This window comes from Bombus pascuorum, chromosome 7 (assembly GCF_905332965.1).
Source record: "Bombus pascuorum chromosome 7, iyBomPasc1.1, whole genome shotgun sequence".
NCBI lineage: Eukaryota > Metazoa > Arthropoda > Insecta > Hymenoptera > Apidae > Bombus > Bombus pascuorum.
This window is the reverse complement of record NC_083494.1, coordinates 13,721,533-13,737,614: the sequence shown is the minus strand read 5'-3', so window position 1 is coordinate 13,737,614 and position 16,082 is coordinate 13,721,533. Positions and strand designations below refer to the sequence as shown.

Here is a 16,082-nt window from a genome sequence, read left to right as displayed (position 1 = left end):
GAACATTCTCTGATTTCATTCTATGAACATATTAACGCCTATTGTTCGGATGGCAAGTTATTAATAGAAGAGAAAGTCGATAATGAATTTCCATCATTCGAGTAGATTGAACATTTGAATTTTCGATCTACAGCGTGTCTACATAGACGTGAATTTAATTAGAACTTTGCCCAAAATTTAACACGTTACGTATTTTTATTTTAATTAATTGTACTACCAAAATTAAATATGTAACCTGCACTATTTGCTTATTATATACTGTTACTTATATAAAACCGTGTATATACATATACTTTTATTTTTGAGAATAATTATATATTATAAATATAGCAAACCGTGCGTGCACCTCGGTTCGTAATTCAAATACTCTCATTCAGTCATTATACAATCGCGCAACGATCGACGATATTTAAATTTGTCTATAGGAAACTTTGTTTCGAGAGGTGAAACGAGGAGTCGATAGACAAATTTAAATATCGTCAAATTTTCTTTCACCGCGAATCACCTTTTGTGTCTCGTGCTGCTCGTTTAAAATTCAAATGGCAATTTCTGCTCACTTCGAATTAACTGGTTGTTCCATTTTTCCAGAGCTGGAACTCGGTACACAATGCGTCGTCGAGATGTCCGGACAGCAAACCATCTTGCAGCATCCCACCACGATGGACAAGATCGAACGGTGAGCGATCTCTTGAGGAATATTTCTCCAACATTGTCTAGCTCGTAAGGAAAAACGTCGAATTCGAGTGAAACTCGAAATAACGCGGGTATATTCCTCGTTTCGGTTTACATTTACCAGAGTATCGGAGCCTATCTGCGGCAAGAGATGTAAACCCTGTATGAAGTTAACCCCATATTTCTTAAATGTCGAATCTTTTCGTTGTTGTTCCAAGTTGTAGTGCGTCTTTCCGAAGAAACAAGAAACAACAACTTAAACCTAGTGAGGTTGTTGGAACAACCCCAGAAAACTGAATCTTTGACCAGCCTCTCGTTCTTCGAAGCTCGGACTTTTAAAAATTATTCCGAATAGTTGTAATTGTTCTAAAGTATTATTTATACTATAGAACAACTCGGAATACAAATTTAGGGACCAAAACGCGAACACGATAGAGCGGGAATTTTGACGTGTAATATGATAAATATTCCGTTTAAAGGAATGGGAAGACTCTTGGTAGATGACACTCGGTACAATATTCCTCTTGCTCTTCCGAGAGAAGGAAAAATATAGATCGTCGTTTTTGCCTGAGCCCTTCAAATTTTTCCGCATAATTCTGACTTTCCCTCGGCGAGCATCTTTTTCCTTCTTAATCTTTTGTCGAAGTTTCGCGATCCATCGAATTCACGTCGGTTGGTCGAGTTCCTCCACGATAAGATAGTAACTGTCTCATGAAATTCCAATGAGATACATTCGAAAGTTCTTATCTTTCGAGTAATCGCGCTGAAAAACTTGCTCCTCCTTATCCGTTCAACGGAAATACATGAAATTCGGAAGTTTATGCGATGGAACAGGGAATAATAATGGTTGAGGATGATGGATACATGCGAATCGTTGAATAATTTAACAATCATTGTTCGTTTTATGACGCAGATTAAACGCGTCAATTATATATATATACTGGATATTTACACGTTTGTGGAAAATTTCTGGATAAAAAAGATACAACAGTAGGGTCGAAGTTCCTAATTTATTCCGCGTTTCAGTTTGTCCGCGACGCACATAATTCAAACTTATCAGAGCCTGCTTGATACTGCATCGTGCGAGGCAATTATCGAGCAGTATGCAATCTGCTTTTGAATTATTGTTGGGATGCTAGGAGTTTCCTTTTTGTTTAAGGAACGATAAGACGCTGCTTTATCTATACTGTGTTAGTATTCGAGACACCTCGTCGATTAGAGCAAAGAAATTCGCTACTATTTGTACGAGAGATGCTGCGAGTGCGTTTAGAAAATTTTCTAGCTTAGTTGCGTTAAAAAGAAACTTGCTACTGTCGTAATAATTTGTCCGAAACTTAACTTCTTTGGATATACGACGTTTTCGTCGAAAGAAAAAAGAAGCATAAAATTCGTATTTTACGTTCGTTTATATCAACGAAGAATCGCACAGTTTGAAAGATATTTTTCAAGCTGAAAATATTTCAATATCTTCTTTGTGTTTCGTCTTATCGTACACGTTTTGTAGATGAGCGCGATACTTTGGTGAGATGAGATAAGATGAGAATTGTGAAACCTGAGTGCAAGTAAAATTAATAATTTTGCTTGACAAGACAAGAACATAAGAAGAACTGGCGTAGACTAGAGAAATTATAGCTGCATATAAAACCGAAAACTCGAAGAACACCGATCGTTAGATCGTGCACCAAGAAATAAAATTCATCGTTCCGGCGATTATTATGGGTTTGTAGGCGACAGCCACAGCATCGATGCAGATAAGAAGAAACTACGATACATGCGCGTACCGGCGCCATTTGTCAGATAATTAGATCGTACAGTCTTATCGACGTAGGCAGATAACATCGTTGCTGGAACATCCATGATACGCGAACATCGTAACCACGATGGAAATCCATGAGATTATATCGAAACAAATTCGATCTTCGTGTCTATCGTAGAATTAGGTTGACACATTCTTTGATAAATAACAAATTGCAATCTCTTGGACGATGGATGGTGAAAGATATTCGACGATCGTTTCATTCAAAAACTTTTGTTACCTGGGTGATTTTGATTATTTATTCAGACACTTATTCCAACACTCGTATTTTAGTATGTTATAAATGAAAAATTTTTAATTCCTGGTAACACGGACGAGGAAATTTTGTTATTCGATTAATCTTTGTTAATCATTGCGATAGATACGAGAGACATATGTATTTTGGTATTATAAATAGAAACTTTCTATTAGGTTGTACCAAAAGTTTCTTTTGTTTCGTAAGAAAATAATATATGCACGACATTTTCCCTTTTATATTATTTTATTTAGTTGTTATATTGGAACAAAATGAATCATACATGATTCAATAAAATGACTAACATTCGTTTCGAGGAATTTTCTACTATATTTCCAAAAATCCAAAAATTCTAAAATTAACGAAGAAGCAACATAGCCAATTTTCCATTACCTTATATCCTCTTTTTTTTCTTTTTTCACGGCGGAAAAACGATGCAAGAGACATTTTGATTACACGCTAGAGGCGTTTCGTTTACGTGTGAAAGGGACGTTTTCCTTTGAAAAGAGCCTGTTCTTTCGAGGAAAAGAACAATGACTGCAAGAACTATTTCGCCACGGGGAACAATCCTTTTGAAACAGTGGCTGTGGTTCTATTTTTTCAAATACGCTTGTTTGCCGGCCTTTCTTCTCCTCTCTTCCGGTTTCTTTCGCCAGGATTTAGCCGCACGCTCTTCCTGGACGCTTCTCATGTACGGTTTCATTCGTTTATTGATTTATCTTCTCTCTTTCTTCCTCTCTTACGCGAGGTCGTTACAACTTTCTGCTCGTTTTCACCTGGTTGCTAGGTTTCTTTTCTTTTTTCTTAATTCCTCTTCTTATTTTCTGCAAGTAGAATTTCCTCGCTATTTCTTCGTGTAATTCGCGGAAGATTACTTGTTGGTAGCATAAGCCGCGTCATTTAATTGGATCTTGTTACTGGAACTTGAAAAATCCTGATCGATAGAAGAAAAAGCCGATCGACAATGTTTGACATTGTTTTGTTAGAGATTTACGGGATGATTGCTTTCTTTAGGAAGCTCGACCTTTTTTCATTTCGTGTCTGTGTACGTTTCGACCTATGAAACGATACGAATACTTTTACTATTACGCGTATATTTTTACATTCTATAATTTTATTTTTTTTCGCTGGATGTTTATTAACATTTTCCCAACAGGAATAGCCATCATCTTCTTCTTCTTTTTTTTTTTCACTTTTTCTTTTGAAAATTATTTTGCAGGTTCGTAAGTACGTGTATATATTTCCTGTTTTTTGATAATTTTGTAATTTTGTAAATCGAGTGCCGAGCGAATATACATTTTACACTGACTGTATTTTCAACCTGCAAAAATTCCCGGATCAACTAAACATACAAAACCCTGCACGATATGACGCGTTACGACCACATTGCGTTAACACCATTGTGATGTCAATCGAGAAGGAGATCACGACGTCCAGCAATATCTGTGAAAACGTATCCGTATAACGTTATTCTTCCATATACGTCCACTCCTTTTTCTATCTCGATGACTCAACATCATAAAACGCGTAACATTTCTTGGCACGCCCTTTTGTACCTATCTTCGAGCACCAAAGCCAACCACTCAACGCATGGAATCTTTATCGTATCCGCAAAACTACAGCTCGCCCATGGTATCCCGTGGATGAAACTGGCGCGTGAGCACGAGAAGAGGCGAAAAACGTCGGATATTCGGGAACGAGGGTGCTCGTTTGGCCTCGATGGCGCCGTGGAAGGTACTTGAGCGTTGTGGATATTTTCAAGCACGAGGGCCACAGAGAAAACGCGTTTCCAGCCTCGTAATTTCGTTTCGTCAAGCTGTTGTAAACGTGTCTTACACGTGTGTCTGTACTTACACGAAAACCTGTGTACAGGATGTCACAAGGTTCCATACAAACATTATTCGCATAAGCGAGAATAAGACTGAGACGTTGTTATTTATATAGTAATATAGTAGTTTGCATACTATATATATTTTCTATATATTTTTACAATTTATATATTACGGTAATATTATACCGCGTCCTAAAACCTAGTACCTTTGGATTTTGCTTGTCAAAAACTATCATGCAGTATGAAAAACATGTTGGAAATTCAGCGTGCCCTGAAACCAAGTTCGTCGTACGTACCTTTTCTAATTCGTGTGTTTATAGTCGCACGAATCATCTTCATACAGTCGAGCACCGGTAACTCTAAGTTCGAGAGAAGAGCGAAGATCTTCGAGTTATTAGGTTCAGACCTATCGAAATTTCCGAGTAAAAGAGTTCACCAAACGAGTTTACCAAGTTTAACAAACGAAACTTGGACATACAGAAGCTTGTACGAAGGCTCGCCTTTTCAGAAGATGTTGGTATCCCAAGCTTCCTCCTGGAACTCGTTTTATGAAATGTAAACGTTAAAGACGCGAGCAAAGCGATGCCAATTACGCGTTCGACTGAGGAAAAAGGATCAGCTTCCACGGATGTGCACGTGTTCGAAACACAACGAAGTAGGAACACGGTTTTCATCGTCTTACGTGATTTCGGATAATCGTAACAGTTTAAAGACAGACGATACGTGCACTGATTGGTTTCTGACGCCTCGCGACACATAGCCATCGATGGAATCTGAAACACTTTCGAATCGCTTCGAATGTATATACACATATGGCGGCAAATTCAAATTGCGTCAAATCTGATTCGAATCTCAAGACTCTTGAGAGTCTTGATCGCTGTTGATTCTTAAGATTTGTCAGGTATTTAATGTCTCTCAAGCGTTGATCATCTTGGAAGCGTTGATGCGAGATATTCGATATTCTTCGAGCTCGAGAGTTAGGAGTGGAAGCGATGCTTAGGCCATGGTGCAGGCTTTAAAGACTATGGCTCTACGCGGCTTATCTTATTGAGACATAAACAAAGACGGAGGAGCGGCTCGATGAATTCGTCGACCGTCATTTTGACGACGAGGCACGATCCAGGCTAAACTTTCAAGGCTTCCAAGATGAGCGAGAATCGAGACACTTTGAAGATTCCAGGCTTATTAAGATTCAAAACTGAGCCAAGACTCTCCATAGTCGTAAGCTTCGAATCCAGTTGCAAGTGATTCGAAATTGTCATCATCTACACTGATACAGATTCGAAGTGATTCGAAACTGTTTTAGATCCTATCGTTGCACACAGACACACGTTTCGTGTTGCAGAAGCAGCAACGATAGAAGTTCCACTTACAAAGGTGAACTTGGACTTGTTGTAGAAGTCTGGCTACTCCAAGCTCGAGCTACGGGCGTCAAATAAAATGCATCTGGACACGTGGCAAATAGTCGGAGTTTTGTTTCGACCGATAGAACGTTCTCGCTGCGGACTGGAACGGGATCTTCGACTTGTACATATTCGAGGCCGGATAACTGTCAGATAACCGATTTTTATCAAGGAATTAGTTCCTTCCTTAAGAATCTCTGCAGTTGGAAAGTTGTACCCTTTAACTTGCAAACATTTTGTCACGCGATGATAGTCCCCATCTTTTCTTCTATAGCACGCTGGCGATGTTTTAAATGGAAAATCGTGGAATGCTCTGTATACGCGTTAGTTGGCAAGATAGCAAGGAGCAGCGACGTCATGCAAAAAGCTCTACGGTTTTGTATGGGGCGTCAGAAGCGTATGAGAAGTCGTATGAGTCACAAGTCACAACGAGACCATACATCGAACGAGATCGTATCCGGAAAGGGGCTTTGTGAAGTCCGATGCTGTTGCACCGTACTGGCCGCTGTGGAAAAATGCGCGAGAACAGCACGGCGTTTTCAACAAAGACCGATTATTTATTGCTACAGCCTGCGCGGTGCGTACACAGCGAGGTTTCAATGGCTGGTGGCCATAGTTAGTCAGCGTTGCTGCGTGTAAATATGGATTAGCGGTGATGTTGCCTTTTGTTCGCTGGATGGTTCTATATATCTCTAGTTTCGCGTTTTTGTAATTTATGTAGCCAGATTTCTGGCATTGGTTTATGGCTTACGGTGATGGAACGTGATCTGATAATTGGGTGGAAATTTTTTCCATCCTGATAGATGGAATAATTCCCATGATAAACGATCGTTTCAGCGTATAAGCTTACAAAGAATGACTCTACGTATAGTACGAGCAGTATATCAAGCTACTGTTACTTTATATGGATGACAGGCAAGGGCATTTACGTGGAAAGTGACCATCCAGTAATTATTTTACGATGGCTACTTACCGTCATATCGGCTGTTTGAGTTAAGAACAACGACATAATCATCAACGTGGCCTTAATCGCCTATTTGTTAGAAAGCAATTTCCGAAATATATCGTTGCTGCCTGCTTTCTTCCTTCTTTCTTTCTTTGAAACGATCTATCGCGCTTTATACAGAATCTTTCGTACAGAACGAACATTTTTCTGGAGATTCTAAACGTCACGAAAATGAATACATAAATTTGAAGATCGAAAACGAATTAGTACGAAAACTTTTTATCGCGTGTTTCCCATTGTCTATTTACATGTGTTAACATGTAACAGCGACGGAAGAGTAACGAGATACAAGAAGGGGCAACGACGATACCATTGCGAGTAGTAACTAAGGATGCAGCAGCGTGTAATTTCCAAATTTCGCGAATTTACGTCGAGTTAGGTAAATCGTAACTTTACGATCGAGTTTTGTAATTCTCGACGCCTCGTGTAAAACTCGAACATCGTCACGTTCAGCTCGTTACAAAACGCCTATGATTACGTAAAACCGGAGAGTTTGGTAACGTTTTAAAAGAAACAGCAACAATCGTGCCCACACGTGTATAGGAATGACTCAGAATGTACGAATTTGTTCCGACCGAGAAGAAAGATTTTTATCGCGCGCAAACATCCAGTTCGAAACACGTTTTGCGCAAGTGGAACAATCGCGCGGAATAATTGGAACAACGAACGCAACGAAGACGAGCAAAAGGTACGCGAAACACGATGAAACGAGAGAACGAGATGTGTCTTCTCCACCGAAACAGCAAGATAAGATTTCTTTTCACACTTGGCCCATTTTCCGCGTCATATTTCCTCGATGATCGCTAGTCATTGTGTAACTGTTGCGAAACTGCCGGGGAACCAGGTGAAAACAAAGTTGGTAGCCGAGCCTTAAACGCGTACGTTTTTCCTAGAGAAACGAAAGTGAAACCGATTACAGTGTTCCGTGGAAGGAAACTGTCAGGAAAGTCACTGGCTGTTAAACCTCTAATTGAGAAGAATTCCGAATAGCCCGAGGAACGACGAGATTGAAAGTTGAGAAGTGGTGACTAAATCGGAATAGTATGTTAATGAGTCGACAAAAATATTCTTCTGACTAATACTACCGGTTTGTACTTTGTTCTTATGTAGATTATTCTCGTATGGGTATTCTACAGGCCGATTACCATCCGAGAGTTGCAGCTGAATTGTTTTCCATGTTATCAATTATATTGGAAAATGTTTCGGATAAAAATTGGATAGTTTTGGTGTTATTAGTCTCTTCGTTGCAAGAATGCCTGTTCCCAAATTGCTTGGAAATTCCCTGTTCGGTGATCGATGATCCTGATGTTTTAAAAGTAACAAATAATAGCGAAAGTTCGATAATTCTCTTAGTGATTCTATTCGAGTAAGTAGAATAATTAAAAAAAAAAAAAAAAAAGAGAAAAAGACGGATAACCAATATAAAAATTGGCAGAAATTTTTTCGAACGACAGCCGAAACTCAAGAGTCTGTCGTTTCCATGGTGTGGAGAAATCAGGTCGGATATCGAGAACGAGTGTTAACTGTCCGTCAAGATGCAATTTACCGTTTTATTAACGATCGAGCCGATTGGAAGCCGGAGGACGCTCGGATTGAAATGTGCCCTGTGTCATCGATTAGCCTCTAAACTCGTTCACCAAGTTCTATGAATCCATCTGTGTCACGGACGATTTCCTTGTTTTCCTTGTCATAAAATGTCGGCGTAGACGACGCTGCGCAATTTTCCTGATCTTCGTAGTGTATTTTTTGCCTCGATGCCTCGCGGCGACGCGCAGGATAGTAATCGCGCATAGTTTTCTTCCTCTCGTTCGTGAGAAAATTCGTAGGGAAATCGGATGAAACGCGTATAAAGGATGCGATTTAGCTGTTCGTTGAATAGGAGCGAAGTTTATTCGTCGTTTCGAATTGTCGTATGAACGAGTTTTATTTTCGTCTTAGAATTATATTTAATTTTTAGATCAGAATAAGAGATGTTTGTACATCAAAAATTGAAAAATAAAACAATTACTATTAAATATTTTATTTATGAAATGAAATTCTGCAATTTAAATGGAGATTTCTTTCGTTGTTTGAATATTAAGACCGAATATTCTGAATATTTAAAATGGAGTATTAGGTGAAATCAGCGTATTCCACTTGAAAATGAAGTATCACGCTCTGAATATAGAAACTGGAAGATAATTTGTCCGAAGGTCGCACGTACTTTTACAATAAAAAAGCTTCAGAAAGTACGTAAATGAGAATAGTTGGCTAACGTCATTGTACGAACAGAACAATGGCTATATTGTACACTAGCGTACAAATATTATTTGTGTCCGATGAATTTTATCTGCTACCTCTTATCTCTCCACCTGCTTTATTTATAACACCATTATCAATGATATACATATAGCTTTTTCGTGTAAATATAGACTTAGAACGAGCTACTTTAAAGTTACGACGCATATCTAATAGAAGTTGCAATCGTTTGTATCGAATTACCATCTTTAATTATTGGTCTAATTAAAATAATTAAACTGTAACATATTTATAAAAAGCTTGTACTTCAATCCCATCTTCTTTTTCCAATAATTCTTTCGTAATTTCAATTAGAAGACCAATGAAAATACTAAGAAGATTGGTTGAAAAATCAAAAGTATTATAATAATAATTATTTGTTAAACACATAGAATATTACAATGATAAGATTCGTAATATACCGAAATTTCGTAATATGCCAATCTTTACGAATTATACGAAAGTAAAGATACGTATACAGCTTACATAACGTTAACATACATATTATACAATGTTAACCATAATATGTGTCAATGTATACAGCTTATAGAAGAATAATTTCGGACTCGAAGGGACATTCGTCTATTGAAAACGCCAGCGACGAATGATTAACATATGAAAACCTTCGTTGTGAGAACAGGAATCGAAAGCCTGGAGCTTCGACACGCTGACCCACTTGAGAAAATTTTATCCTCGGCTCGATTATCCTCGGCACGTGCCAGATCCGAAACATCGACGCGGATAGACCGAACGTTCCATAATTTATGAATATCTGTACAAATCATTTGGTGGCCCCGTTAACAGTATCACGTCGATGGCGTTAAGAACAATAAAACGAAAGCTGCCCTCCACGTACATAATCGATCACTCCCAAACGATCATCGTAAATACGATAGCGCCATGGAAGCGAACAAATCCTATAAGAAAGTCAATTGTATCGCATAATATTTCCACAGCCATATCGATATAATGATTTCTAAAAGTAATGCTAAGAAGAACAGTCGTAACATAATGATTTACTTCGAATGAAAAAGATACGTGAAAAAGGTGAGACGATCGACGACAGAGAGAGGCGAGACGAATTTCTTGGAATCAAGAAAATACGTAAAAAAGTTGGAACGATGAGAACGCGACAGGAAAATGAGCGTGTGAGTGAAGACGAGAGTGAGAGTGAAGTTTTTCCTAACGAAGCACGAAGTACAGGAATGCAAACGAGTCGATTATTTCCTACGTTATATCGACGCGTATAATCATCTCCGTAGATCGATATAAAAGCAACAGCGACGATCCTTAAATACTTTTCGACTGGTCAGCAACATAGAATAAAATAGCAGAGATAGTATTGAACTTGATCGGATCGGTGGTGACTCGTTACGATGCAAGGTCTCGCACTAATGAGCGAGCAGCCGCATGGACTAGTAATTATGCTAGCTGTTTTTCTAGCCGATAGTTTATCATATCTAAAGTCACGGCGCGGCGCTAAACGTGTTTTAGCGGTCGCGCGCGCGCACACACACGCCTACTCACGATCCTCCTACGCCACAAGCAATTAGCACGTAGGATAATTAACCGTGAGCAATCGCGTTGTGGTTTGTACAAGGCGTTCGTTTCTCTAACGAAAGTGCCATATTTATATATTTAATATGAATCTTTATGCTATTGAATTAACATGGAATCTGTATCTAGAGAGCAGAATCTAGAATTAATGTGGAATATAGAACATCTAGAATCTAGTGACATAGAATATTCGTTAAATTTCCAATCGTTAATTTCGCAACGCAAAAAAGGTTAAGAGGAGAAATTTCTGAAAATATCGAGTCACCTACGAACTCAACGAAAGACTGACCCCACTAATTCCGCTAGAACTTTGGTAACTCGAATCTCAAGGGAAGAGTTTCACTCTCTTAATTATGGAGATTTCCACTTAACGAAGTTTTCGACTGAGAGAGGTTTAACGAACGAAAATTCGGCTTTATTGTACGCGGGTTCGGTTCCCAGATGATTCAAAGACGTAAGGTAAGAGACGCGTGAATTCAACGCTACAAACTATACTAACCGTGTACGCTTGTCACACGACTGACGAGAAGCAGTCAGTTTGCACGGGAGGAACAAAGACACGAACAAGGACATTATGTACGTTGTTTCCATGCAATAAAGGGAGACACGATACGCGCTAACTTATAGAAATTCTACTTGCAGAGAAACCGAGCTTTTCTGAATTTCAGTTACAGAGATAAAATAGATAGCGGAAAGAATAATTCGATGCAAGAGAAATTTATATTTCGACCTGCAGAGCTGCTTCTACAGCGCATCGGAAAGGAACGAACAAAATTCGATTCTTATAGAAATTTTTGAGCGAAACAGATTCCACTTATCGAGACTCTACCGTACTAACATGATTTCTGTGGTATCGATCGTCGAATCGAAGTCCGTAGACTCTTTGACGTACTTTACTGTACAAATATACTAAATCGTAGACAGCAGTTGTTCGAATAGAAACGCGTTCAAGGCGAAGGATCCAGACCAGGAAAGATAAATGGCGTTACACGCCACGGTACTTGGCTAAACGTTTCATATTAATAAACCCTTGGCTTGCAACCTGTCCAAGAGTTTCTACCTCTTCGACTCTCCGTACGTTTCCATAAAGATTCATGGGCCCGACGTCAGCTTCGATTTTGAAGAATCGCCGAGAAGTGGGACGAACCGTGGAGCGCGTGTTTTCGCTACAGTTGGCGAAACTTTTAAGTAGATAGTAAAGTTGGAGATACAAACGTCCGCGAGGATGCTCGGTATAACGCTCTCTCTGGATCGCGCACAAGACAAAAGATGACCTGTTTTATAGATCGTAAATTTTCTACCGAATACGAGGATCAGAGAAAAGAAAAGGTGAACGATTTCGATAGCCGTAGCAGATAAATGTACGAGTAGATTTTTTTAATTAATACGAGCAAGATATTAAGTCGATGTTTCGATCAAGTACACCTACGTGTCGACTTTATCTGTACGAGATTTCTCGTTGCCTTCTTAGCGGACAGATCGTAAATAATCCAGCGAGAAGAAAACGTATGCGAAATATACATTAAAGCATAATCTCCAAGGAAACACTTGCACGTACAGTCGAGAACAAAGATAAATGCACAGATAGTGAAAAGTAGGTATCGATGAACTTTAATTGGACTAGCACCACCGCTATGTATCTTTATAGCGCACAGATTATTATCCAATCAATAATCGAAACGTGGATTTTTGTGTAAACAAGTTGTATTTAAGGAAACTTCATTTAGAGACGTACATCTTCACCATCTGTCCACTTATTTCCGTTTCGGACTGCAATATTATCTAGTTTGTAACGACGATTTGTCGCTCAACGACAAATATACGCGCTGCAGACGGAAATAATGAACTCGTACGTAAGAACGGTAGCGTGCTGCCAATATCTGGGACTTTTATTGCGCGGACCAGCGAGCTGATAGTCGCCGTAAATCGTAGCGGCACCGTGGCCATAAAATCCAAGATGACGAGGACGCGTGTTTCGCGACGAGAACCGTCCCTGGCAATAAAACGCACCGATAGGAGGGTTCTCGTGCCAAAACGTTTTCGCCAACCGTTTTACCGTTGACATTTTGTTTCTTCTCGGCGAACCGGTCGGGATTAGCCACGTTATTAGTTTCCAGCGACGTTTGCGTCGTGTAAATAGAAATGCAAAGGGCAGTCGCGTCGTCTACCGTAAGCGACGTCGACGGATATTAGGCGAGAGGCGTGCGCCTGCTGATGACTGATGATTCTAGGCAGTCTGTAGTGGTTTAGGCAATTTAGGGAATTTACCGAGAGTTGGCTAATGGCTGGTAGTATGCGACGTTGAAGCGTTCGTGACGCGGTTTGACGAAGTTTTGGAACCAGAAAAGTTTGATAATTGATAGATGTAAATTGTTATCGATGAATGTCGAATGAAAAAGGAATGACCGATGATGTCAGGGCAGCTCTTCGCTGAATCATTTTTGGCGATTATATGTCGTACTGGTTGCTATTTGATTAAGCGTAGTGGCGATAGGCTTTGACGAAGTCTTGTAATTGATAGACGTCAAATTGTTATTGATAAACGATGGCAGCAAATGGGTGTTATCGTTGCTGATTTAGGGAAGGTTGTTTAGCGAGCAATTTTAGGATTATTGAATAATAGCTGCTAGTGTTGTGACGAAGGGTTTGATCAAGTTGGCTAGTCGAGCGAACTTCGGTAACTGATAGATGTAAATTGTTATCGATGGTTGTTGAACGAAAAGAGATTTACGATTGGTTAGTGGATAATTTTGGAATTATGTGTGTATTTTAGGAATCAAGGGAACAACTTGTTAAATATTTCCAATCCTCTCGACAGGAATACTAGCAGAATTGAATACTCCTGAATTTAATATAATTTCTAAAATTCGATAGAAGGTGTACCATTGAACGAAACTGTAGTAGACGATAGATGTAAAGTGTCAAGCAACTATAGAGAAAATTTGCGTATTTTAATTTAGTCGATAAATGACTGTATATATTAAAGCACTAATTTAAAATCTGTCACGTAAGAACATATCGCGTTTCACGACAGAATCCAATATATCCGTGTCACGAACAATAGCTAAACTACGACAATTTTCAACTTTAATATTAATTTATAAACTACAAATGTAGCTGTTAAGGTAATATAAACTAAGAAGTTTAAAGTTTGACATGATTTCATGAATCTCGAGTTACAGAGAGTTGCTGCGACACTTTGTAGAGAAATACGAGTAGGTGTAAACGGAAAATTTAAACAGTCCATAGTGGTCTATCGTAGATTGTAGTTTCTTACAATTTCCAACGGTGTTTGCGTCCTGTTTGATTTATTAACGCTAGCTTGCTACATAAATATGTCTGAATTTTTAAAAGGCTTCTAGGGATTATACAGCGTGCTTTTTACTCGAATTTATTGCTCCTGTAGCACAATTTCTTTTTTCTTTTTTAGAAACGAGTACCTCGATCCTATCTCTACAACTTTTTCGATTTTGATCGATAAAAGCTTGAAGTTCCCTGTTTATTTCTAAATTGCTTTTTTGCATCGTAATTTTGCCCTACAAGTAAAATTATATATAAGAGAAGAGAATATAAAATTTGATACGATCGTATTCAATTGTTCCAAGTTTTTGGCTGTAAAATTCTCTTCTGATCGACCGAATCGATTATTACACGAAGCTTGATTAGATTAGAAATCTAATATATTGTATGGCAACTACATCGACAGTGATTGTGCTATTGCAAGAACCTGATATTGACAATGTACAGTACAAGCATGTCTATAATGCCTGTATTATAGGAAGATGCTGATATTGACAGTGCTCTAGTAGAACACCGATATCGACTAAATCACGCGCAACCCACGATAATTTGAGCACTGATAGTGTTACAGCGAATATCGATAATATTACAGGGAAATTCACGAATATCGTCCGATTATAAATTTCGTTGGCGACCTTTGTACAAATTGAACGAAAATACTAAAAAATTTAATCGACTTAATCCAACGATACTGATCTAAACTTGAACAAGATTATTTACGTCCGTCCATGGGAAACTTAACTCCATAATCTAACTAATTGTAAGTTGACGTATTATATTTTTCTTTTCGAGAGAAACATTGAACGTAACGTTGCTCGCAACAAGATAAGCGAGTATCCAACGAGACGTTGGTATAAAATGGATTAATATTTCGCCAAAGGAAGTTCCCAGGAAGAAGTTGCAAGCTCGACGTTGTGGAAAGTTTTCTCTAACACACCGTCAGCAAAGAAACTTGGTTCTAAATGGATCTCATGGTTTCGTTACGTCAGAATATTCGGTGTAACAACGACGATGTTTGATGTTTCACGAGATTACGTCGCGGTGAAAATTTCGTATTACGTATCAAATGTTTGCAGAAGTCGCGAGCTTCGGTAGGACGTAATATCAGCAAGAGGAATATTGCTGGAGTTCCCCTTCGTTTAATATACGTCGTTAGTCCACGATGACGAGATTCGTGTCGCGTTTTAGCGTCCACGGATAATCGAAAATCGATAAAAGTAATTGGACTATTCGAACGAAATGTGTGTCTTATACGCTATAAATAAAAGCATTTTATTCGTACAACATCTTTAATACTCGCAAGATACGTACAAACGATTAATATTTATATGGTATGTAAAAATATTACTCGTTTAATTTTTTGCGTACAAATAATCCACGGTATTTATATAATATATAAAAATTGTACGTTAGATAACATGAAAATTTTATATTTCTCAAATATGATCCATCTACTATACCCAACGATATGTTTTTTTTTTTTTTAAATAGTTTATTTAGCCAATATTTGATTTTTTGTACATTTTTGAGGTTCACAATAAACAATGAATTTGACTATAGTGTGTTTAGGCAAAAGTACCGATACGTAGCCATGGTCTAATATGTGTCGCGAATTTTCGGTTTTTGCGTTTATTTTTTGTTTTTTGGATTTAAGTCGCATTGGTGCGTGATTTTTGTGTATTCTTGTGTGTGTTGTATTTTGTCCTGAAACTTGGCCGCAAAACAGGACTCCTCGGTGTATTACTTTTATGCGTTGTGGGATTTTGAGGGGGGGATGAGAGGGAAGGGGAGGGGGGTGTTAAATTATATTATTTACAATGATTACAGTATTTACATATTTACAGTACTTACATCTAGGTTACACGGTGGTAGGAATGGTTTTTTGTCAAATTGGTAGTTTTCACTTATATTTTCTTATGGGTTTGGAATCCACCAATATTATTTTGTGTTTTTTCTGTGTTTGTCTTTAGTGTCTTTTTGGGGGA

General features: G+C 38.5%; 1 protein-coding gene across 10 annotated transcripts in view; it reads left to right on the top strand.

The window, feature by feature from the left end:
• Positions 1–16,082, top strand: part of LOC132908847 (kinesin-like protein KIF13B) — a 173,455-nt gene that overhangs the window by 30,710 nt on the left and 126,663 nt on the right. For all 10 annotated transcript variants that reach the window (XM_060963217.1, XM_060963221.1, XM_060963215.1 and 7 more), the window contains exon 2: positions 589–676. In XM_060963217.1, the coding sequence (XP_060819200.1) occupies positions 589–676 (88 nt within the window). The remainder of the gene's footprint in view (positions 1–588; positions 677–16,082) is intronic.